The 25,641-nt window shown below is 37.1% G+C and overlaps 1 protein-coding gene across 14 annotated transcripts in view; it reads left to right on the forward strand.

Annotated features, from left to right (window-relative positions):
* Positions 1-25,641, forward strand: part of PTPRS (protein tyrosine phosphatase receptor type S) — a 359,172-nt gene that overhangs the window by 255,019 nt on the left and 78,512 nt on the right. For 13 of the 14 annotated variants that reach the window (XM_063455600.1, XM_063455601.1, XM_063455599.1 and 10 more), the window contains 3 exons: positions 10,371-10,512; positions 11,311-11,499; positions 23,059-23,169. In XM_063455600.1, the coding sequence (XP_063311670.1) occupies positions 10,371-10,512; positions 11,311-11,499; positions 23,059-23,169 (442 nt within the window). Of the gene's footprint in view, positions 1-10,370; positions 10,513-11,310; positions 11,500-15,246; positions 15,256-22,268; positions 22,287-23,058; positions 23,170-25,641 lie in introns of all 14 variants that reach the window. The other variant, XM_063455611.1, reaches the window with a different exon arrangement.

Raw genomic sequence — 25,641 nt, forward strand, 5'->3', positions numbered from 1 at the left:
GAAGGTGTTTCATACTTATCAAAATGTTCTTCTTATGATTAATAACCATAGCCTCCCTTCACAGCAGAAAGGACTGAAATACTAACTGTGAAATTACTATAAATAGTACTGCCCACTCTCTACCAGACAGTCTGTGCAGCTAGCTCCACAACACTTTTATCTCTTCAGAGAGTTTGAATCAGACCCTGGACACTTAAAAGGGAACACTCGGGAAGTCACCTTTGCATAGATGCTGTTTATTGGGTCTCTAAGCTAAAGAGGCAGAACCCTGGCTGTGTGTGTAGTACCCAACATAAAGCACTGTCAACTTCACAAGGAGAGGGATTAGAACAGAACCTAAAATCCCTAAAAGCGGTACACCCATGGAGTCACATATATATAGGTTCTGGGTCTTCAGGGAAAAAAGGCCAAACACTAGCTCTACCGCCAAAAAACGCAGCCTGGTAAGCTCAAAATAAAATCTTGGCTTACTCAAACAGGTTCTCAACTGGTGAGAAGGGCAGATGAAAAAGGCTGTCTAATTGGTAATATAGACTTGTCCGAAATTCCGTACTCCGAAACGGCCAATGGACATATAACAAAATATTTGTTCTCTGATTCAGGCCTGGCAAATCCAAACTTCTTGTTCACTGGCTGTTGGTTCAAAGAAAGACGTCAGGGACACGAGGGTGAATAATGTGGAGGCTATGGAGTTCAATATGACTTCCATGTTAATATCAGGAAGTATATCTATTATTGGTTTGTGGGCGTAGGTAGGTTTTCCTATTTTGGGGTCTCCAATGCCCTAGCCACCCTAAGGGGATGTGTTTCACACTTTTGGGGTGTTGGACAATGGCATGTCAACTCTTCTTATGTCATTTATAACCCCCCATTGACAGCCCTTGGGTGGGTGTTTAGGAGTGGACATGTAACTGTCCACGCCCAAATCTTTGTATTAATACCTGCCCACATAAACTCCATGGGTGGGGTGTTAGTCAGTTGCATGTCAACCGTCCCGTTGTTTTAAAACTTTCCACCCCCACAGGGTGGCAAGAGTGGGGTGGTGATAATAGCATATCAATGAACCAATGATTATTAAATCTTACCAACCACCGCCCATGCGTAGAGGCTTGAGAGTTGGCCCACAAACCCTCACCCCCTTTATAAAATAATGGCCCACAACAAATGCTTATGGGTGGGGCAGGGGGAAACAGTTTAGTGTATATCCCCAATCAACTTTTAGAGCCAACATCTGCTGCAAACAGGCCATTTTAAAACATGTATTAACTGACAATACATGACTTTTGCATACTGACAACATAATCTATAAGGGCATTACAGAAATGTGAAAAGATTTATTTATTTTAATTAATTTACTGAAGCAAATGTAAGCGATTTAAAAAAAAAAAAAAAAAAAAAAAAAAAAAAAGAAAACGACAAAAAAAACATTTAAGTCAGTCATTTAGACAAAACATGATATGTAAAGTTTGAAAACACCTTACAAGATATTGTGCCATTACATGCATATTTAGTCATTTTAATGTAGTCACATAACGCTCTACTATTTTAACATCGGAAATCCATCTGTTGATAAAAGTACTGATATTATCAGAGGGATATCCTTAGGGGTGGGGTTACCTTTTTTACTGTGAATTATCCTACTGTGACTTTTTTTAACGGACATAAAAAAAAAAAACTGGAATAAATTGTTATGAGAGATTGGAATGTAGAAAGTATATGAAAGTAACAGATCAATAAATAGAGCTGGAAATGGAACATGAAAATAGATTGAGTATACATAGGAAAAGACTGCTCGAGAGCTGGAACAAAATGCTAATGCAAGAGGGAGGAAAGACTGATACAGATAAACTATAGGAGGATTGAGGTGGACACACACACAGACACACACAGACACAAGCAGACATACAGACACACACCCAAAGGTAGTGGTGAGGGATATGTTACGGAAGTCCAAGAGGAATCAATCTCTGGATGAGAATTCATACTTTCCCCAGTTCTGGAGACTGTTTATCAGGCCCTGGGTGGATTTCATGTTTTCACTCCATTCCCATGAGCTAGCTAGCTCTTCTACTATTGATACTATTCCATTTTGATTACTTTGCATTTAGACCGGAGGGATCCTATTACCAGATTACACCTGCTTCCAATTTCCTCTTTAGTTGGGCTTCTAAGGCTAATGCCACAGCACTGAATTGTATTTGTTTGCTGCTGACCTGCTTGTTGATTTACTATCCTGTGGATACACAATACTTAATATACTGTTGGTAAAAAAAAAAAAATAGCCAAGGCCCAACCGACTGGCACTGACTAATAGGTGTGTCTAAATCACTGTTGGTTTTCGTGTTGTCCAACACAGGACTTCAGTTCGGGACAAATTTGTGAAATCAACTGTTGTCTTTAAGCAACAGTAAATATTTTCATGCATTTTCTAATAAAATGGCACGAATATAAGTAAATACCTGTGACTATAACTAGGTAAGATGTCATCGTGGAATCTCTTCTCAAGAACAATAAAATTATTTTGAATAGCCCCTCAATGTGTCCATGAAGACAAAATGCATTTTGAAATCAAATCAAAACCGTTACTGAACCATGATACATACAAAGAAAGATTTTAAATTAAATGAAATACATTAATATTTGTATTTGAAGGTCATAGTACATAGTTTGACTTTAAAAGACATAGAGCAATACTACGTAACTGTGAAAGTGGACCTTATTTGGGGTTTACTTCAACTTCAAGAATTCGAGAATGCAATACTTGGGATCCGCATGAAATACAGGCAAATTGTCAGAATTTTTATAATGGGGTTAATTGATTCTTATTGATTGTCGATTTTTGTTCTTTCCAATTTCCTTAAATATACTATTAATTTTAAGGTTCTAGCCACGCTGCCCTTTCCTGCTTAGAGTTTAATTGTGATGATTTGCTTAAATGATTTGAATATTTGTATAATATTATGCTAATATCTTCTCTCATACCATCATACATATTAAAAGATGACAGATTCTATTTGTCTCCCCTTTTTATTATTTTATATACCTATTTTTAGCTGTTAGTATTTATGGACAGACTTTGTGCACACAATATCTTAAATGAATACACCAATCACCATAACCACTTTAAAACACCGTCTTGGTTATGGTGCCAGGGGTGCTGTAGCATCCCCCATTATAAATGGTAGTAGTCAAACAATGCTATTCTTAGTTTATTGGCTCAGAGTAATGCTGACACTCTCAGCCAATGAGTTGCCCATGCACGGCAGGGTTTAGTTCAGGAAAACTAATGGAAACTCCATTGAGTAGGAGGTGACTAGCGTCTGGTAGACTCCAGTTAAATTGTCAAACTGTTAGCCACCAGGGCACTCTTGGCACCATTGCCACTACAACAAGCTGTTATAGTTATGGTGCTTAGAGCATTTTCTTTAGAAGAAAAATGTGTCCCTTCATCCCTTTCTAATGATTTATATATCAGACGATCATTGGGCTGAAAAAACATGCATGATCATTTATTCATAGTAGGAATTACTGTAATCATGTATATGCAGTGCAAATTCAGATGTCATTTCATTGAAAAAAAATGTGTGTGTGTGTGTGTGTGTATATATATATATATATATATATATATATATGTGTATATATATATACATACACACAGTATCTCACAAAAGTGAGTACACCCCTCATATTTTTGTAAATATTTTATTATATCTTTTCAAGTGACAACACTGAAGAAATGACACTCTGCTACAATGTAAAGTAGTAAGTGTACAGCCTGCATAACAGTGTAAACTTGCTGTCCCCTCAAAATTACACACGGCCATTAATGTCTAAACCGTTGGCAACAAAAGTACACCCCTAAATGGAAATGTCCAAATTGGGCCCAATTAGCCATTTCCCCTCCCCTGTGTCATGTGACTCGTTAGTGTTACAAGGTCTCAGGTGTGAACGGGGAGCAGGTGTGTTAAATTTGGTTATCGCTCTCACACACTCTCATACTGGTCACTGGAAGTTCATCATGGCACCTCATGGCAAAGAACTCTCTGAGGATCTGAAAAAAATAATTGTTGCTCTACATGGCCTGGGGCCTAGGCTATATAAAGATTGCCAAGACCCTGAAACTAAGCTGCAGCACGGTGGGAAAGAACACACAGCGGTTTCACAGGACAAGTTCCACTCAGAACAGGCCTCGCCATGGTCGACCAAGGAAGTTGAGTTCACGTGCTCCGTGTCATATCCAGAGGTTTTCTTTGGGAAATAGATGTATGAGTGCTGCCAGCATTGCTGCAGAGGTTGAAGGGGTGGGGGGTCAGCCTGTCTCAGACCATGTGCCGCATACTGCATCAAATTGGTCATGGCTGTCATCCCAGAAGGAAGCCTCTTCTTAAGATAATGCACAAGAAAGCCCGCAAACAGTTTGCTGAAGACAAGCAGAGTAAGGACATGGATTACTGGAACCATGTCCTGTGGTCCGATGAGACCAAGATAAACTTAATTGGTTCAGATGGTGCCAACGAGTGTGTGACGAAAACCAGGTGAGGAGTACAAAGACAAGTGTGTCTTGCCTACAGTCAAGCATGGTGGTGGGAGTGTCATGGTCTGAGCCTGCATGAGTGCTGCCGGCACTGGGGAGCTACAGTTCATGGAGGGATCCATGAATGCCAACATGTACTATGACATACTGAAGCAGAGCACTGGGCCGTAGGGCAGTATACCAACATGATAACGACCCCAAAACACACCTCCAAGACGACCATTGCCTTGCTAAAGAAGCTGAAGGTAAAGTTGACTGACCAAGCATGTCTCTAGACCTAAACCCGATGAGCATCTGTGGGGCATCCTCAAACGGAAGGTGGGGGAGCGCAAGGTCCGTCATGGAGGAGTGGAAGAGGACTCCAGTGGCAACCTGTGAAGCTCTGCTGAGCTCCATGCCCTATGAGGGTTAAGGCAGTGCTGAAAAATAATAATGACCACTCAAAATATTGACACTTTGGGCCCAATTTGGACATTTCCATTTAGGGGTGTACTCAGTTTTGTTGCCAACGGTTTAGACATTAATGCCTCTGTGTTGAGTTATTTTGAGGGAACAGCAAATTTACACAGTTACACAGGCTGTACACTTACTACTTTACATTGTAGCAATGTGTCATTTCTTTAGTGTTGTCACATGAAAAGATAATACAATAGTTACAAAAATGTAATATTTATTTTGTCAATGAAATTACATCTGAATTTGCACTGCATATACTTTTGTGAGATACTGTATATTTTTATTTACTATTTTGTTTAAGGGAAAAAAAAGGTCTATTTAATCGCGGCTTCTAGCTTTGTTCTCAACTCTGCACACTGGTGTATGAAGTGTCTAAAACACTGGACATCTTTTGTGTATGCATATTAAACCCGGTAAACACTAGCAAAAGCAGCCACTACTTTTCCCTTTAACACGTACTCTTTATGAAAAGCCATGTAGTAACATAATCAGGGGCTGTTGTCCCCAACAATCATGTTGTCCAATGTGTTGGATGATGCCAAATATTAGAAAAAACTAACGAACTTCCTCTTTTGTGTTGACTTTTTTTCAATCAGACAACACTCATTCACTAATAGGGAAAAGGCACTTTCTTGAAATAAGTAATAGATTTAGGGTAAATTTAGCTGCCAGTATCTAACACAAATAAAGAATAATTGTGAGCATGTGGCCATAAAATTGTCCACATTGTTGTCCCCAAGCACACATACGAGAATGATGCATGGAAGACAACAAGGGCTGTCTCTGCTGAATCTTTCGACATTTGCCAGAAATGCCCATTAATTGCTGTGAAACTACAAGTCGTCTCATAAAGTATTACTATTAAATCGCAATAAATATCACTTTCCAAGCATCATGGGAAATGTTAAGATTTAACAGATTTACAAAAAAAAACACCATGTCCTCTCCTGACAGCATGTTTACCAACAATTTGCAACTTTATTTTTTTTATCTCATCATAAGTGACTGTTCTTCTTGTGCCGCATATTAGCATTTATTATTTATTAGTTGATATGCTGAGAATCATTAAACGAGATAGAACATAACCTAGAAGTACATTTACTGTATTTACACAAAACACTTTTTTTCAGACTTGGAACAACATACGTTTATATACTTTTTAAGTGTTTTATAAACAAATTACCCTGTAATTCTAGTTATAAAATAACTCTCACTTTCGTCCTCAACTAATTATTGTTGTCTCAGTGTGAAGTCTCATTAGCCATCAGATGAGTCACTTTGTCCTTAAATATTAATAAACCTGTAACAGAACCTATTAAAGATAACCCAATTTTCACTGGTGAAGCTCTCGCAAAGTGCATTTTTTTTATTTATTATTTATTAACAGATTTGACCAAATCAATCTTGCCAATGTAGACATGAGTTTAAAGGAAATGCACACATTTTAATATGATTCAAAATGCCGAACAACTAACACAGCATTGAATATCCTAACTTTCTTGTATGAAAAAGTGAGCAGAAATATACTTTAAGATGTCGCAGTGGATGTGATCTACTTAGATTGTGCGAAGATATTTGATACAGTTTCAGATTAAACCACACTGAAATCAGTTGGTTTAGATGAAGATTATTGTCCTGTTAAAACATTGATTGACAATGCAGAGAGTCAATCAGTGCAGAGAATAGTTGTAAATGGGAAATGTTCAAGTTGGTAAAAAGCGATACATTTTCTCTAAAATCAGAAGTTAAAAAACAGCCCTTTCCCTCTCCTCTAAGTCAGTTCAGTCTATCCCAAACCTGTGTGGAAGAGTACAGAGATAAGAAAGCTGCGCTCGCCATGTCTGTTATTAGGGAAACCCACCTCTGGGTGTCTTTCCTGCTTGGATTCAGACTAAGGGAAATCAATGCCTGCAGGGGGAAATAGGGAGGGAGAGCAGGTTCTGTGTGAAAGCAGCACTAGCAGCAGGAGAGAATAGAGAAACAGCCAGAATGATTTATTGCAGAAGCTTTGGACAGGTAATCTGAAATTAGAGAGTAAACACATATGTTTTATTTACACAAAGCCAAAATAAAGTGTTGGGGACTTCTGACCTGGTGTGGGAAGCATGTTTGTGCATCCCAAACTGAGGTATACACGATTAGTGTGCCTTGTGTATTACAGCAAGTGTAACACCCACTGAAAACATGGGAAGAAACACTTACTTGTATAACATGAGTCAAGCCAGATGGTTAGAAAACTGCTAATCTATATCTGTCATGACAGGTTCACTTTAATCTGTTTATTTGTTTTCCAATGACTCAAAATTAGGTAAACTAATACATTATGAAAAGGATATTCCTTCTCTATAGAGGACATCCCTCCCAACTTTAGAAAGCCCTACGATGGTGAGAGGGGAGAAAAGAGGGTGAGCCAGTGATGCGATTACATAACTGGCTCCGCCCAAAAGGGCAGACCTGCCTAAAAAGAGATTATCCCTGCCTTTAAAGGGTGGAAGGCTGGCCACTTTACTGGTAGATCAGCCTGCTGTGAATTCCCTAGTGTACATGGAACCGGGACACCAGGGAATGAAATCTGGACTTCAGACCACAAGACCAAAATTTACAGTTGCAAGAAAAAGTATGTGAACCCTTTGGAATGATATGGATTTCTGCACAAATTGGTCATAAAATGTGATCTGATCATCATCTAAGCCACAATAGACAATCACAGTCTGCTTAAACTAATAGCACACAAAGAATGAAATGTTGCCATGTTTTTATTGAACCCACCATGTAAACATTCACAGTGCAGGTGGAAAAAGTATGTTCATCAGTCCACGGTAAGACAAATTGTCTATAAATGGAGAAAGTTCAGCACTGCTGCTACTCTCCCTAGGAGTGGCCGTCCTGTAAAGATGACAGCGCAGACTGCTCAATGAGGTGAAGAAGAATCCTAGAGTGTCAGCTAAAGACTTACAAAAGTCACTGGCAAATGCTAACATCCCTGTTAGCGAATCTACAATACGTAAAACACTAAACAAGAATGGATTTTATGGGATGATACCACAGAGGAAGCCACTGCTGTCCTTAAATAACATTGCTGCACGTTTACAGTTTGCACAAGAGCACCTGGATGTTCCACAGCAGTACTGGCAAAATATTCTGAGGACAGATGAAACCAAAGTTTAGTTGTTTGGAAGAAACACACACTAAGTGTGGCGAAAAAGATGCACAGCACACCAACATCAAAACCTCATCCCAACTGTGAAGTATGGTGGTGGGGGCATCATGGTTTGGGGCTGCTTTGCTGCGTCAGGGCCTGGACGGATTGCTATCATCAAAGGAAAAATGAATTTCATGTTTATCAAGACATTTCAAGTTTATCAAGACATTTTGCAGGAGAACTTAAGGCCATCTGTCTACCAGCTGAAGCTCAACAGAAGATGGGTGTTGCAACAGGACAATGACAGAAAGCATAGAAGTAAATCAACAACAGAATGGCTTAAACAGAAGAAAATACGCCTTCTGAAGTGGCCCAGTCAGAGTCCTGACCTCAACCCGATTGAGATGCTGTGGCATGACCTCAAGAAAGCGATTCACACCAGACATCCCAAGAATATTGCTGAACGCAAACAGTTCTGTAAAGAGGAATGGTCAAGAATTACTCCTGACCGTTGTGCACGTCTGATCTGCAACTACAGGAAATGTTTGGTTGAAGTTATTGCTGCCAAAGGAGGTTCAACCAGTTATTAAATCCAAGGGTTCACATACTTTTTCCACCTGTACTGTGAATATTTACATGGTGTGTTCAATAAAAACATGGCAACATTTCATTCTTTGTGTGTTATTAGTTTAAGCAGACTGTGATTGTCTATTGTTGTGACTTAGATGATGATTAGATCAAATGTTATGACCAATTTGTGTAGAAATCCATATCATTCCAAAGGGTTCACATACTTTTTCTTGCAACTGTAGATGATCCAGCAGGATTTGGGGACAATTAGGGGCACGAAACTGGAAACTATGCATAGGCGGGCTGCAAAATTAAGGGGAATTGAAAATGTTAGTTATGAAGAAAGAAAGGTTAGAAAAACAGCATTTGTTTTCTTTAGACAATCTCAGGGGATATGATGGCACCATACAAAAATATTCAGGGTAATTACAAACCGCTATCCAGTAACCTGTTCATTAGCCAGAATATACAACAGATAAGAGGTCATCCACTGAGCCAGGAAGAAAGGCAGTTTAACCGACAACAGAGAAAAGTGTTCTTTACAGTATAATTCAATAATATAATATAATTCAAGAAATATAATTATGTCAAATAAGCTTTGTCAGAATCAATTGTTTTGGGGTTTTGTTTTTGTTTTTTCCCAAAAAGGCATGTTTGATTTGTTGTGTTTTTTTTTTGTTGTTTTTTTTTTTTTTTTACAGAATACTAAATTAATATGTGTGGGAACAGTTAATCTACAATTGACAATCATTTAAAATGGTGTTTTTCATCTTTTTTTGAATCATAAAAACAGCATAAAAACATGTGTGAGAGGTTGAACTTGATAGACTTGCGTTTTCCCCTCCCTCCTCCTTTTTCTTATGTTACTATGTAACTGTATCACTATAGCTAAATTAAACAACTAAAAATATGGGCCAAAGCAAATAATTTTCTAACTGGAGCTGAATAGAACAGAAATTAACTTTCTAGACCTAATTTTAGAATTAAATATGACCTCTGATATGATTGGGCAATTTGAATGACTGGAACCGCAAAGCCCATTGGTATTCGTGTAACACCCCGAATTAAGAAGGTTTGTGCTTCACACAACAATTCATATCTCTCTTTAAAAAATATTTTCTATGTAGGGTTTGTTGTTCCTCCTCTAGCTCGCGAAGGATGCATAGGGCATACTGGATAGCCACAAATGTGTGGCTGAGCTGACACTTACACTATTGTGCTGACACACATAATGTCAGCCAGCAACTGAACATCGGTTTATGCAAAGATTATTGGTTGATAAGACTGTGCATGCAGATCACAGCAGAAAATGGCTATTATGCGGACAGTTGCAAGGCGTGATGCTTTGTCTTCATTATTTTCTTGCTTAGCAAACCACTGCAAGACAAGATTTACATCATACTTGTGTCATTGTTTTTACAAAATCCAATATGAGTTTCATCATGTTATGTCATGCTGATGTGATAAATCCCTACGACTCTTGGATAGAATATGTAGAATTGAATTGAATATCAATAATTTTCGCTAATGAACACCTTTAAAAATAATATATTATTGCATGTAAGTGGACATTCAAGATCAATCAGCTTACGCTAGCCAGGCTTCCTGGTTTTAAACAATGTCTGCACTAGCCTATTTTAATTTTTTATCCCTTCTTTTCCTCAATAGACTATTGAATTTGATGAGGGAGCTGGGGCCGTTCTACGTATCCAACCTCTGCGGACGCCACGAGATGAAAACACGTATGAATGTGTTGCGCAGAATGCTCACGGTGAAGATACAGTTAGTGCCAAGCTCACAGTTTTAAGAGGTAACAAATTTTAGGATACATTTTGCATAATCCTGTTCGTGCTTTTGAAGCAGGCTAATAATACCCATTCTGTCAATCCGAAGGCAATTTTAAAGAACCATGAATTTGTTCAGGACACACAGAATGAGAATAAATCAGAAAGCATAGTCCCTGTTTGATTATTTGTCTAATGATAAAAAATGATAACAATGTAAAAATGTAAAATTGCTTGATTATTATTGTTAAATATATATATTTTTTAATTTAGCATTGATTTTCCATAAACTATAACATGTGTTGTGCACTTTATTTTTTCTAAGTCCTTCTATATAATTAAATAAAAGAAATTGATTGGTGTGGCACTCAGGAAAATGCTTATCCCTGCAGCACAGTGTGTAATTTTCCAATCCAGAAAAGAATAAATAACATTTACTGAATCCTCTCCTTCATTTTTATTATGCCTCAGGGCTAAATCTTAAACAAGGCCAATATAGAGTAGATAAATTGCCTCTTCACTATTGCAGCTTGTTTAAACACTTTTTTTTGCTTGTTTGTTTGTTTGTTTGTTTGTGCTAAATTATTACACCTATTATGAAATGATCCTATGTGGAAGACTTATCTAAGTCACCTAGTATTGTTGGTAGAGATCTTTTTCTACCATTCATTACTTGAACAGAACTGTCTGCTGGGTCGATCTGTATTGTCTGAATATATTCTTAAGACATTGGATTTATAAATAGCTTTATCATCATTATTCTTTTTAATCAATACAATCAAAGACCCTTCCACTAATCAAATTGTACATGCTTTGCATTATAGAGGACCAGTTGCCCCATGGCTTTCCAAATATTGATATGGGTCCCCAGTTGAAGGTGGTAGAGCGCACAAGAACAGCCACCATGTTGTGTGCTGCCAGTGGAAACCCGGACCCTGAAATAACTTGGTTTAAAGACTTCCTCCCTGTTGATCCTGCTGCAAGTAATGGGAGAATCAGACAGCTTAAATCTGGTGAGCCAAATACATCATGCAACAATACATTGAAGAAGATTCTTTTTGTATCTGTTGTAGGTGTTCCATTTGTTTATTGATACAAGATTCATTTTGCAGGTAAATGGATGACTAATTTCTTTGCATTAAAAGAAGGTTGAATTAAACGCAAAGGGGCCTTAACATATTTCCCCAGAGCCTTGGGGCTTTGTGTCCCTGAATGTCATTCTGATTCACATCCTCCTGGAGGTCTCAGGATGCTTCATGGGCAAGCAAGGGATCCCGTAGCAATGTCTGCCGTTGGACAATGTGGCTCTGGTCAAGGGAGATGTGTTGATGTTTCTTGACTAGAAAATTCTCAATTCCCGGTACCATTTCTGAGGAAAAACTCATCCCTACCTTTAGTATATGACAGGATCCTTTGCCCTTATGCATGCATCTTCGGTTGGACAGTGTTTGAAAACTCTATGGTCTGCCTTGCTTCCCTCTAGGCACTGAAGCAGTGTAATACCATAGAGAATAACTGCCCGGTTTGCAAACACGGTCTAGACCACGGTACATGTATGAGGCAAAAGTATCATGTCATATACTAAAGGTAGGCATGAGTTTAAAAAAAAAAAAAAATTTAAATAGTTTTCCTTTTGAAACTTTATGAAATGATTATTATATTACAAATGGTGACATTTGTCCTATACGATATATATATATAACTGCTGAATTATATATTTGTTGAAACACTCCTCTTTCTTCACCTGCAAAACTTTTTGGTTACAAATTCTTTGGGCAGTTACATAAAAAGAGGTAGTTTACCACAACAGTGGTGAAAGGGTAAGAAATGTTAGGCCAAAATGTATGTGCTGCAAAAATAGCTACGTTATTAGCTACGTTAGTATTTGTTTTTATTTTTTCAACAGTTTTGGCCTTAAATTTGTTTTATTTCTTTACAGTTCCAAGTGTATGGAATCAACCCAGGCATAAAATATGCTTCCATAAAGTGTGCATCAGGAATACAAAGTGAATTTCAGGTTTTATGACAAAAATTGCCAAATTGGGGAAAAACAAATCTCCAAATCTCAGCTATGCTTCCAGTTCAGGTTGTCTAAATTGTGACATTCATTTTTAATTCCTGAAAATCCACACTTTATGGAATAGCCTTGTGCGGCCATTCATAACATGAGTTCAGGATACAAAGGCAAATATATGTATACCCTGCCAAAGTAAATAAGCTTAATCATGCCATCTTTTTTTCCTCTCTTGCGTTTTATTAACCCGATGGCTTCCCAACTGTTCTCATTGAACTTTCATTTTGATTGCATAATTTATCGCAAATAGCTGAAATCTTTAAAAACAAAAAAAACCAAAAAAAAACAAACCTATATACAATTAAATGCACCACTTGCAGTTGCTTGATAATTTTTTTGTCTGTGCTGGTTTATTCTTGTCAATATATTCGGTTACACCTTGCATATTGAAACTATCGCCCATTTTTACATAATTTCTCCTGCAGAGTAGGGTTTCTTGCATTAAGCAGTTCTAAGTGTATTCTAACCATCATTAAAGCAAGTATCTATTTTTTTTTCAAAAAAAGAATCTTCAATGTGTGTCTACGAAGGAGGTCTATTTTGTGGTGTCTGATGCAAACCCTTGTCATGTTATGTAGTTTAACCCTTTGGGCAGCATCGTCTTCTATAGTTGGGATAAGCAGAATGGCACATGCAAAAGTGACACAGTGCTAGTATATTATTTTTTTTAAAACCAACACCTACCACCATTCCTTATTAGCTTCTCTCTGCGGATTTTTGCTGTTCGGTGTTATCGCTGCTGTAGGTTTTTTTTCACTAAACTGCAAATTGTGTTGAATTGAAAACTGAATGTGATCATTTTTCCAGATCAACTACTTGAGCCTAAATTTTGCAGTTCTGTTCACAATTCACTGTTTAATAAATAAATGATCAAAGGAGAGCACATTCTTCTCATGTATCAGCCACCACAATGTAATGCAATATTAAAACAAGTGTAGCTGATTCTCGCCTCCACAAATGTTTCTTCTAGTCATCTGAATACAAATGGTTGGTAGAGACATACTGGTCTAGCTGCACCTATTTTTCATTTATTTTCTTACGTTTAATACCAACCACCTCTGTCAGCTACAGCAATATTCAGAGGAAAAAATACAGCTCAAATTAAAAGCCAGTTTTCTGTGGAAATAAATGCTTCAAAAAAACCAAAACAAAAAAACGAATAAAACTGCACTAAACGCAGGGATTGTGCTTTCGATGTTGCCAGCATTACATCAAAGTAGTCAGTCTACTGAAACAACAGCAAATATTTTCTCAGCGTCAAACCTGAGCAATAGCTTTGTCAATCTCTCCAGAATCTCTTGTCTTTGCTATATATCTGTTTCCTGTGCTGCCTGGTTTTCTGCCCAAGCGATCGTTGTTCGGCTCGCTAACTCCTGGAAATAATTCCAATCCCTTTCTCTCTTAATTATACTTGATTTGTGTATCACATTTACATTTTCTTTCCAGAGCAAGTTGACGTGTCTTGTCATGGTTCTCAATCAAAGTGTTAAATATGGAAAACACACAATCTGATTAGTGCACAAATGGATATTCGGCACACACAAATTTTCCATAAACGTCTGTCTCCCATGTTAAGCCTGACATTTCTGCTCTAAATACAATAACTCTTTTAATCCTTTGTAGTCCTAACATCCACAGAACAAGATGCATAAATCAGTTCAGCTTCTTCAGTCTAACAAAGCGGCTCCTTCAGCCTCCCTTTGGATTGGTGGGGGTGGGGAAGGGACAGTTTTCTGTCTGCTAGAAGTGTGCCGAAAGCCGGGGCCAGCCTTTGTTTTGTGTTTGTACAATGTGGGTATTAGTAAATCATGCTTGTCAGGTTACTTACACTGTGAATACCAATACCCCTGCCATGATTTGGGGTTAAAGTGAAAGGATTTATGTACATCCGCTTTAGAGAGCGTGTGGGCCACTTCTGGACCTGTTTTATCAATTTTTTTTCTTTTACTTTCATTTTTTTCCTTTTAATAAGCATTTTATGTGTCTTACGTGTACATACTTGAAAACAAGAGAAATCTCAATGTATCCTTCCTGGTAAAATATTTTATAAATAAAATAAATAAATAATTTAGTTATCAGCCCCACTCCACTGCTAAAGAATTCAGTATTGTTTGGGTTACAATCCCAGAAAAATTATATTTGGCACAAATTCAACCATTTAAGATCCTGTGCTCTTTTACAGTGCTCAGTAGTCCGTATACATGCAGCCACGGAGAACTGGATTTTGGCTTGTCTCTAACCGTGTGTTTTTCTGATATGTAAATTAGCGTGTGTGGTTTTCTAACATTATGTATCCAGTTTTGCTACGGTTATACGTTTCAACAAATTTGCACTACATAATAATAATCTCACTTTTGTTGAATGTGGTTACTAGCGTGTTAAGTTCAAATTTTCTGCTCCGTAATAATTTCAGTGCTGCTTCAATTTCAGTTACGTAATAATATGCCGTGCAAAATGAGCATTATTCTCTGAAAATATATAAATATATTTTTTTAAATAGATAAAGCGTTTCCTGCCTGTCCTTGTCTGTGAAATGTGATTTTTTTTTTCTTTTTTTCACCTCTGTGTGTGATCTGTGCTTTTTTTGGTTTTGTGTTTTGTATTTATTTTAATTTTTCTTCTGTCCTGAAAGAGAAGTGGTTAACAAACTTTCTTTTTCCTTTGTTTCATTCTTTTTAACACTCAGAGACCTTTGGTAAGTTAAGTGATTGAAACCATAGACACAGCTGAAGCAAATATACCCTTAACTAATTCTAACCTCTTATGGGAATGCATGCCTTGCATAAACTACTAACACACCTACTAGCCCACCTATAATTGAAATATAAGCTTCCTATTTTAACAATAAAATGATTGACAACAAACCTGAATGGATAATTCAAATGCATTTGACCTCTAGTGCCCATATTATACCTCTTAATTATTGATAGAATTGTCTGCATTCAGGCACATTGATTATAATGTTCTATAATTTGCAGGCGTTTTTTCCAGATGGCAGCAGGGGATATGAGAGGTGTCGAGAGAAGAGATTTATTAGGCATCCGTTCTTCCTAGCCTACTCCTCCTGTTAGAGAAATATACCGATAACTTAGACGTCCTTTTTTTATGGTGCTCTCTTGGGAGCTCGATGGTGCCATGAGACAGCCTCCTTATAAGTTAATTCTCTGTCTCCTTAGGGACAGAGTTAGGCGCTTCTCATACTCCCCAGCAGTTGCCATGACAACCAGTCTTGTGCTTAGCGGAGAGCAGTAATGGGTCTCAGGCAACCCTCGCTCTCTCTTGTGTAGCCTGTGGAAAAAACATTCTGATAATGCTTGATGATGAGCCTCTTTTGGGCTACTCGCTATGTTGGAGGGAAGAGTAGGGGGGCTAAGCCAGCTGGGAAGGCACAAGCTTTTAATGAGGCATGTTTCTTCCCATGCTAATTCCTGACATCATTGGCTCTGCTCCTCTCGGATAACTATGTATCAGGCAAGGTAACTGTTTGCTGAGATCATCCTCGAAAATCTACATCAGCTCTTTAGGTTCACAACTCTGAACATCTGCCAGCTGGCTCATGTAATTCAGCCTCCACCTTCTGCACTAATTTTTTTCCTCCTCCTTACTTTTACCCTTCCCTCCTGTCTCCTACCTCGATCCAATTGTTCACCCTTCTCTGGTATTCCTCTCTCTAACGTGTTACTTTCAGACTGCAGCCCTATTGCAGATGTCTTGGAATTATAATTTTTCTTAATTTATATTCTATCTATTTATGTTTACCCAAAGAGACTTCTGTGTTGTTGTGGTATTGTTTCTAAGCTCCTTGTTCCTTTTAAGCTTTGTTCTATTAGGTCCTAAGCACCTTTGCTGAAAAACCTATATTTTCTCCTTGTACCTGATATAAAGGTTTCTGGTTGCAGGAGGGTGGAATCAGGATTTGTGTACATCTGTCTGTCTCTGTGGCGATCTACTCTGGTGTACGTGTGCATATTTCACAAGATCGAAGATGAAAATATTTCTTTAAGACATCATTTAATAGATCGGTCCTAAATGTAATATCTATTAACAGTGGTAAGCTGAAGGGTATATAACCCACAGCTATAAACCCGTGTTATTTATATTTTTAATACTTCTACACCCTCCTTCATTCAGATTTTGCTTTATAACATCTTTCTTTTTCTACTTGAGCTCTGATTAACAAATCTTTAAATCATGCCGTTTTTGTACACGTTAAGATATTAGCACATTTTCCCCTCTCCCTACCTCCAATCTTTGCTTGTTCTCCTAGCTTTCTACCAGATGGCAGATCTTCCGCCAAAAATGAATGGGCAATATCTAACATGCATATTTATATAAACACGCATATATCTGTTCTTAACCCTGTGTTGCTCAGTTTTAAACCCCTCCAACAGAAGCAATGTCCTCTTCTACTTACCGTCTTTGAAAACTAATCTTCCTGCTTTATTAACCAATTCCTCTCCTTTAACAAGACGCTAATATTTACAGTAGCAAGTGATTAACTAGTGCTTTCCTATCTAACACAATAACTAAACATCTCCCTGTGTCCATGTTGGAAACTTTATACTTTTGCCTTAAGATATATTTTACCCCACGTCTTGAAAATGGTGAGATCTTTAAATGGTCTCACTGCACATTAAAAAAAAATGCTTTATTTAAACAAAGTAAGGTTGATCTCTTCAGAAACCCAGGGAAAAGCTAAGCTCTAGTGCTCCCCCCTTCTGTGAATAAACGAGCGTATAACCCCAAAAAAATGCAATTTTAAGGACTGGGGTAAAATATTCAGTAAGTGTGGCAGCTACTAAAAAGAAAAAAAATAAGGATCCTCCAAAAACTACAAGCTTGTAAATCCACTCTTGAGAAAATAATGCATGCATTGTGGGTCAGTGACTTCAAGGGGCAATGTTTTTTGGGTAGTTTAAGTTAGTAAGTACATATAGTACACTAGTAGAAATACGCCAGAAAGGTGTGCTAGGTCAGATGCCTCTGTCATTCTTTATTGACAAGCGTACAAAGAGTTATACAAGCAATCCACAACACTTCTGTATAGTTTTAATAATCCATTATCGGGGTAATCATTCTATTTTTGCTATTGATATTATGAATAAAGCACCCACATATTCTTATGTGAAACAAAGTAAGCAGAAGGTGAGCCAGATTTAAAAAAAAAATCCCTTGAGTTGACATGCTCTACATGTTGCACTACAGACAAAAAGAATTGCCCTACATGAGGCTAACCTTTGGCTCCAGAAAAATAATACCAAGTACTAGAGTGGCATGAAGATAAGTGACTTCTATGGAAGTTTTCCAGACCCTGCTAGCTCAGTTTAAACTCTTATACGTAAATAGTGATGCTATTGACATCAAGGAGCATGCTTTGATAATCCTAGTAGCCGCCATCTTTGTTCAGTGTCACAAGTTCAACAAGTGGTCAATTTTGTAAATCCCTTGTGTGCATTTTGTTGATCATACAAAGGCATCCGATCAAGTACACTGTATTCACAGAGAACCTGTATGTATGCGTGCGTGCGTGCGTGCGTATATATGTTAAGATATGAATGTTTGTAAGTTATATATGTATATAAGCAATGTATGCCAGAATATATTTGTGTGCATATTTCTCAAGATTTGTATACATACATTTAAATATACTGTAGCACATGAAAACATTATTTAGGACAAAGCAGATTTGCAGTAACAAGACTTGAAAACACTGTTATTGGTGTTTTAAAGTCCTGTGGTTATAAAATTACTTTGTTTTATGTAGGCTTCATGTTATTATAGTTTATATGGTTCCAATATACTCTATAGATTTGCATAATGCATAGAGACATAGTCCTACTTTTAATTCACAATGGAAGACAGACTTCCTGGAATAAAATTGAGCGAAAGAACCGTAGAATTGCAAACCCTAAGATGTTTCACTAGGGAAGTAGATGATCTAAGCCCCTCTAGGGGCCCTTACACCAGAGAACACGACATTGGAGGAAAGGGAACGTGAATCTATGTTGCTCTGGTGCACACCGAAAGGTCACAATAAAAGAGAGTGGTGGATGTGGGAAAGAAGGTGAGATTGGGTTGACACTACATAGCTTCATGTAATTTCAGTGACTTCTCTAGCTGCCAGACACAAAAAGGATGGTATATGAAGGTGAATATTTTAATATATCCTGTGCACCTATCTTGCAATTATGGCATTGATGACATTTTAAGGATAAATTATTTCATCTATAGGTTATAAAATAAAATGTATGCATTGAATTGTATTTTTATCAAAAAGGGTCCTATCTGTCAAGAAAAAAAAAAAAGATTCAAATAAACATATATCTGGAAGTCTACATTATAGTGGAACGGCAGATGGCTGGATTAAAGGTGAAGATCCAGGCTCTCACACACTTTATGTCCAAGCTGCTTTTATTTATTTATTTTCTCATTGTGGTATGGGCTGCTGCCGCTGTGGAATACTCGAGCTGTCTGCATGATGGGTAGCCGTGGAATCACCATGGCCACTGCATTAGCTCCTTTACCCTTACCTGGCAACCATTCCAAGTCGTGAGCTTTTTTTTTTTTTTTTTTTATGTGTCTACATGGATCCTGATGTCACTGCTTGCAATGCAGTATGCTGATGCTTTGCACATTTAGATATAATCTTCTAGAACTGAAGAATCAGCTGCTGCATGTAACAGCAAGGGAGTCGCCAGTAAGGGCAAATACACAGGGGGACTTACTTAGAAAGTAGCTATGTTTCCACTGGCTGTGCCCTTACCATCTTAAATATCATTTATCTGAGTCCCCCATTGCCATACTAATGATCCTATCAAGTAGAGCGTGGGGGATATGACCTCCAGTGCAGTAGATAAGTATGACCATTCCCATATTACACTGTGAGAGAGCCTGTAGATTTCTGCTCTGAACAGCCACAGGCATTTTTTTTGGACTTACTTTCTCATGGCTCTCAGCCAGCTGACATTGCACCATCGGCAATGTAGTCTGTGACAACTACAGTCCCCCAAAATAAACCATAATTTCCGATATGTACTATACAACATCCTAATCTGTTTTAATTTGACTTTATTTTTCGTTTCCCTAAAAATACATTACATAATAATTATCTCTCATCATCATTTTCTATATACTAACCTGATCTGTTGTGAAATTGAATTTCCATTTGGCTTAACCAATAGCAACTCTGGCTGTGCATCAATGGTTATAGCCCATAACCGCTGTATTGTCAGAAGTTGAAAAGCAAGATATAATACAATCTAAATCGAATCTAACCCGTCCATTCATGGATTTCATTTCCCATAATGCTTAGCTAGTAGGTTGGCTACGGAAAAAAGTGGACATAGTTTACAGTGCCAAAGGTTAATCAATGATTTTTGTTGGATAGTTTATTCCATGACGTTTAGGATTATGGGAAACATAGTCCTTAAAAACGTCCTTGCCAAATCCTAGCCATCAACAATAAATAATCTGATCCATTCCATCGTGAGCTTAGGTCTCCCCGATGATCAGGCAGCCATTTCTAAAGATCATGGCTCCTAAGTTGATTTAGGTGATTGCAACCATAAAGGAAAACTGTTGTTTTTTTTTAGTACTGAAAATAAAACATTACATGTAATCTAGCCTTGCTGAATATTTGTAATGAGAAGATAAACGTATAATTACCTTTTTTTTCATAGCATTGCCTGGATTAGTTCACCTCATGGGGCAGCCATCTTTAACCTTCTTTGGAGAGACTAACCCATGTAACTGCTATTATTGTGCATAATGTAGAGGTGGAAAACTGGTCCGTTACATTTTTAAGATGCTGAACACAAACGCCAGCTCTTAATTATCTGGATGTTTTTGACAGATAAGTCATGTTTCCTACCAGAACAAAAATAAGACTTAAGATGGCCACCCCATGGAGCAAGTGTAAGGAGATGCAATATAAAAAAAAATCATTTTTCATACGTATGCATTCATTATTCAAGTATATGCATATGCATGCATTATAAACCATGAAGATGCTCTAATGCATGTATTATTTTATACAAAAGAATAATACAAATCGATGTCCCTTTACCTTTAAAATAGATCTGTACATTTGCTAGGGACCTGGTAAACATTATGCATACACATTCAATTATGGGCTCTTTAAATTCTCACAATGCCATATTTACATTTTAGGTGCAATGTTTTAATAGGAAAAAAGGCTAGAAACCCCAGGGATCTCAGGCAAGCAGTAAGAAAGTGTCACATTATATTTAAGACAGGATTGGAGAATATGTAGTGTGTCATTATAGCATCTTTGTGCTATATTTTAAATGGCAGTATGCAGGTAAATCAATGTACTGTATGTGTGTGTTTTGAATGTGTTCAAATGTGTGTGTGTGTGTGTGTGTGTGTGCAAATACAGTGGTTTGAGAAAGTATTCACTTCGTATCATTATTTACTTACATATATCTATGTATGTATGTATATGTAGATATTTTTTCGTTTTCACAACTAGAGTTAAAATACAAAATGAATACAAATGTTTAATGCTTAGGAACTGCAAATAAAATACACAGAATAATAAGGGCATGTTTGTGTTTAACCCCTAGAAATAAACACCTAGGTTAGTAACACTTTTAACGTGAATTGTTTTGTGAAATAGCCCACTGGCTGTAAAGGTGAAAAAACATGCCATCTGTACTGCACAAAATTCGATTTACCAAGTTTTGTTTTTTTTAATCTGCATTACCACACATTGTCTCAGTGGTCCTGTTGGCTATAATATTGATTTCAATGCTAACATTTTACTTTTGAGCCATTGGTATGGTCTGTGGCAAAACTATTTAATGTTAATTATAAGATTAACCCTGTCCTTTCTTTAGATCCATTTATTTTTTATTTATTCTTTTATTCATTTAAAAGCTTTGCATTTCCAAAGCTAAAAAGCGTTAGAAACAAATACCATTTGCTGGGGGGGGGAAAATAATCAATTCTTATTGATATACCTGAGAACACTGGGGATTTGCCCTAGTTTTAGTTTAAACATTGTATTGTGAGACGTTATCCATGCAGACCTTGCATCTAACTGTAAGTTTTCAAAGATCCTAAAGTGCTGACGTTCAACTTTTTGAACTAATTAAGTTTATTACTTTGCTGACCTTGTCTTGGTTCATTATTTGAATTAATAAATAAACATTATAAGCACAGTGCAGTAAGTTGTTGTTTTATCATAGTAAAATTCAGACAACAATAAAAAGTAAAAAAAAAGTAGCAATCAAAAAGTTTTTTTGTTTTTTTTTCCCCCTTCCCTTTTGGCAGAATACTATTCTTGCTAATACTTCAGTCACCATTAGGGCGGCCCTCTTAAGACACATGATTTAAATGCCGTTATTTGTCATCAAATGCATACTTTGTGCACTAAGTGACATCAAATGTAAGGATTTTAGCGAGTGAATAATTCTACAAACCACTGTATTCAAATAGTCACTTTCTGACTTGTTACGTTTGCTCGCCATGACAGTGAGAAGGTATTTCAGAATATTAATGAATGGAATGACTTTGTGCCCTACGTTGTCTGTTTGTCCTGGGCACTCCCAGTTTATATGGAACATACATTGGTAGGACAGCTCTCAGAATTTCTTCATGGATAACACTCCCGTGTTTGGCTGGTTGGCTGGTGGACTATATCTGATATCTCACCACTGTCACCTTTTTTCTTTGCTTTCATTACAGAAAATACTCCAATCCGAGGTAAGGTACTTGCTGACCCATCACTCACAATAATTTTCTCCTTTAGCTACCTGATTCCTCTGCTCCTTGTCACACCAAGCCTTTTATTTTGAATATGGGTTGATATGATCATGCTATGTGTCTGCCATCTTTTGGGCTATTTTAGAGTGGTCCATAATTTTAGCATTGTGGAACAATGGAAGTGGGACAACAAGATTTTTTTAGATATAATCTTCACAATAATTACCTGAAGAAGGTATGAAATGAAAAACTTTGTAATATAGACCTTCATATACGTCAACTGGAATAAAATGTTGCCATGTCAGGTAGAACTTGAAGTTGTTCATTGTATTTCAGTGTTATAAATCTTTGCTCATTTATAGCAATGTTTCCATTTTAATGTTGTGTTTATTCTCGGGGGAATTGCATTGCTACCTTCTTGTGGTCAGTTTGTACAATGCCAAAAGTAGGCTCCTCTAGCAACAAAAACGTTCCGTACAACCGTACGACAGAGTGAATGTCAGGTGTCTGAAATTCTTTTTTCTTTTGAGACTTGTTCCGGAATCCTATGTTGTTTCACATATCCCTTATCCTCTGTTACAATTTCCTCATTTGGCTATTTGATATAATTTATTCAGCTAGTTCGGATAACAGATGGTTTCCCAGTTGGCGCTGACAAATATGAGTGCCAAAAAATAATATTAATCAATTGAATAGTGTGTTAATTTTCTCCTGTCATTTTCTTTTCTTTTTTTTTTTTTTTCTTCTTCTTCTTTCTATTTTTTCCCAATAGGTGCTTTGCAAATTGAGAACAGTGAAGAGACCGATCAGGGGAAATACGAATGTGTGGCCACCAACAGTGCTGGAGTCCGCTATTCATCACCAGCTAATCTTTACGTGAGAGGTAGGGAGTGGCTCGGCTCTGCACGCTGGGTGTTGTGTGCAGTTGGCAGGCTGAACCTGCTGGTTGGTTCTGCGATTCATAACCACGGTTTTAAAGTGTGGAACTGTTTGATGTTGCTAATTAGTTTTGAGTTGCAGATCAAGAGTGCATTATAGATCATTTTAACACATGGTTATGCTTAAGTTTTTAACAATTTAACAATAGCCAGATTTTAATAAAAATGCAAAACAAATATTATAATAATAATAATAATAATAATGCATGTATGTATGAATGCAGATTTGCTCAGGTGCAATGATAAGAAACCTTAACCAAAGTGAAGGGAGGGGGAAAATAAGCCAACTTGTAATTTTGAAGTTTGGGTTGGGCAGAACCATACTGTCTTCAAATGTGTTTTTGAAAAACAAACAAAATAAATTTTAATTGTAATGCATTATTGCATCTGAGAGATAAGAAATAGTTTCACTTGGTGTCTGGTCTTTGGAAGCGCCCAGATTATTATAAAATATGTTTTAAAGTTGAAAAATTCCACTTACCTATTTATCTGGAAAAACGAAGACCCTAGATCAGGCATAGGCAACCTTCGTCACTCCAGATGTTTTGGACTACACCTCCCACGATGCTTCACCAGCATTATGGGTGTAAGAGCATTATGGGGGATGTAGTCCACAACATCTGGAGTGCCGGAGGTTGCCTATCCCTGCCCTAGATACTTGTATAGCTCTCTCCTGTCTCACAGTAGACCTGCCTTAAAAATAAATAGTATAAGGAAAATATAAATAATTGTGATTTTGGCACTAGACAAAAAAAAAAAAGAAATATTTTCAAGATTTCATATAATAGTCAAGTGATGGAGAACCATTTAAGTCTGGTGTTCATTTACGAACACACATGGTAGGTATAAAGGTAAAATCTGATGAAGCTCATTACATAGCGTAGTTTTACTGTTATGATGGTTACGTTTATGGGCGGCTTACAAATACCTGAGGAAAAAAAATATATTCCTGAGCTGAGTGGGCACACTTTACATATGTATAATATGTTTTGCTCACAGCACATTAGTGTTACAATGATAAGTGCCTTAAGGACTGTATTATGTACTAGACTGACAAGTATGACCGTACAATAGATAATATGCTAATGCAATGTTTGAAAAGCATTTGGAAACCTATATAAAATGATATTTGTGTCAAGTAGTGGGAAAAGGAATCCTTTGTAGGATTTAGTATTCTTGTGATGGAAGTATGTACTTTGAATAACTGTTTAAGAACCGAGAAATCTAGAAGCAATGGGTGGTTAGTAGTTACGAAGATAGACAACTTGTAAGGGGTTTGGGTGGAGAGAGGTTGCAGCTAAGAAGATAACTGTTCAAGAAAAGACATGTGTTGCTGTTAATGACATTATAAAAAAAAAAAGAAAAGAAAATGGATTAGTCGCTTTGCAGCTAAAAGCCTGGAGAAGGTCTTTTTTTACTCTCTCTGTGTCTCCCCTATTTTTTCTCTTCTCCTCATGTCATTGTGTTCTGCATCAAACCCCTTAACATCCCTCAGAGCTACGAGAAGGTTGGTGTGTTTTTTTTCTTTTTCGTTCTTTACCCACATTTTTACATTCTAAAAAATATTTATATATATATATATATATAATAATAATTAAGGAAAAAAGCAAAGAATTATTTCAGTGAAGGGCAGTGCAGCTGCCTATGGGCTTTGGGGATTGAGATGATATTGCATTGTGAGACCTCTCTATGCATCCTTTGGTAATGTTGCTGGGTTTTTGCACTTTTCGTCGTCATGGTTATTGGGTGCTTGGGCATTGAGCCTGATGCATGATGGAAGAATGTAACTACCTTTGCATGTCTTTCTTTTATTTGCATTTTTTGAAAAAAAAATATGTCTTGTTATGAATCTTTTTATTTTAATGTTTTTTATTTTATTTTTCTTTATATATAACCTTTATCGTATTCTTTGCTGTTTTGTTTCCTTTGAAGTAGTCGGTTTTGTTTTGCTGTATTGTGATTTATCAATGTAATTTTGAAAGGCCTCTGATCCTGCCCTGTTATAAACTAACACAGATCCCTTATCAAATTTATTCTCCATGGGTGGAAATATTTGCAGAGCATTTAAGAAAACGGCAAAGCTCAACTAGTGAAAAACAAAACAAAAAAAAAAACACTTGATGTTTAGAAAAAGCAAAAAAAAAAAAAAAGCAAACTATAACAGAGTAATGTTGGTATATAAAAATAATTTCACTCACGTCTGAGAAGAAAGCTTGATGCTCACGACGTGCAAAATGTGTTGACAACTGACGTGCCACCAAAATGAGCTGCAAATTATGTGAATGTTGAGATGAGAAAGCAAGTTTGAGATGCCATTTATTCTCATCTGATCATTCCTCCTTGCATGTATCTAATACAGTCGGCCATCTCCCATCTCTGTCTATTTGATGTATGTTCAGTCTCGCTTTTTTGAGATA

Source organism: Pelobates fuscus, chromosome 5, assembly GCF_036172605.1.
Source record: "Pelobates fuscus isolate aPelFus1 chromosome 5, aPelFus1.pri, whole genome shotgun sequence".
Taxonomy (NCBI): domain Eukaryota; kingdom Metazoa; phylum Chordata; class Amphibia; order Anura; family Pelobatidae; genus Pelobates; species Pelobates fuscus.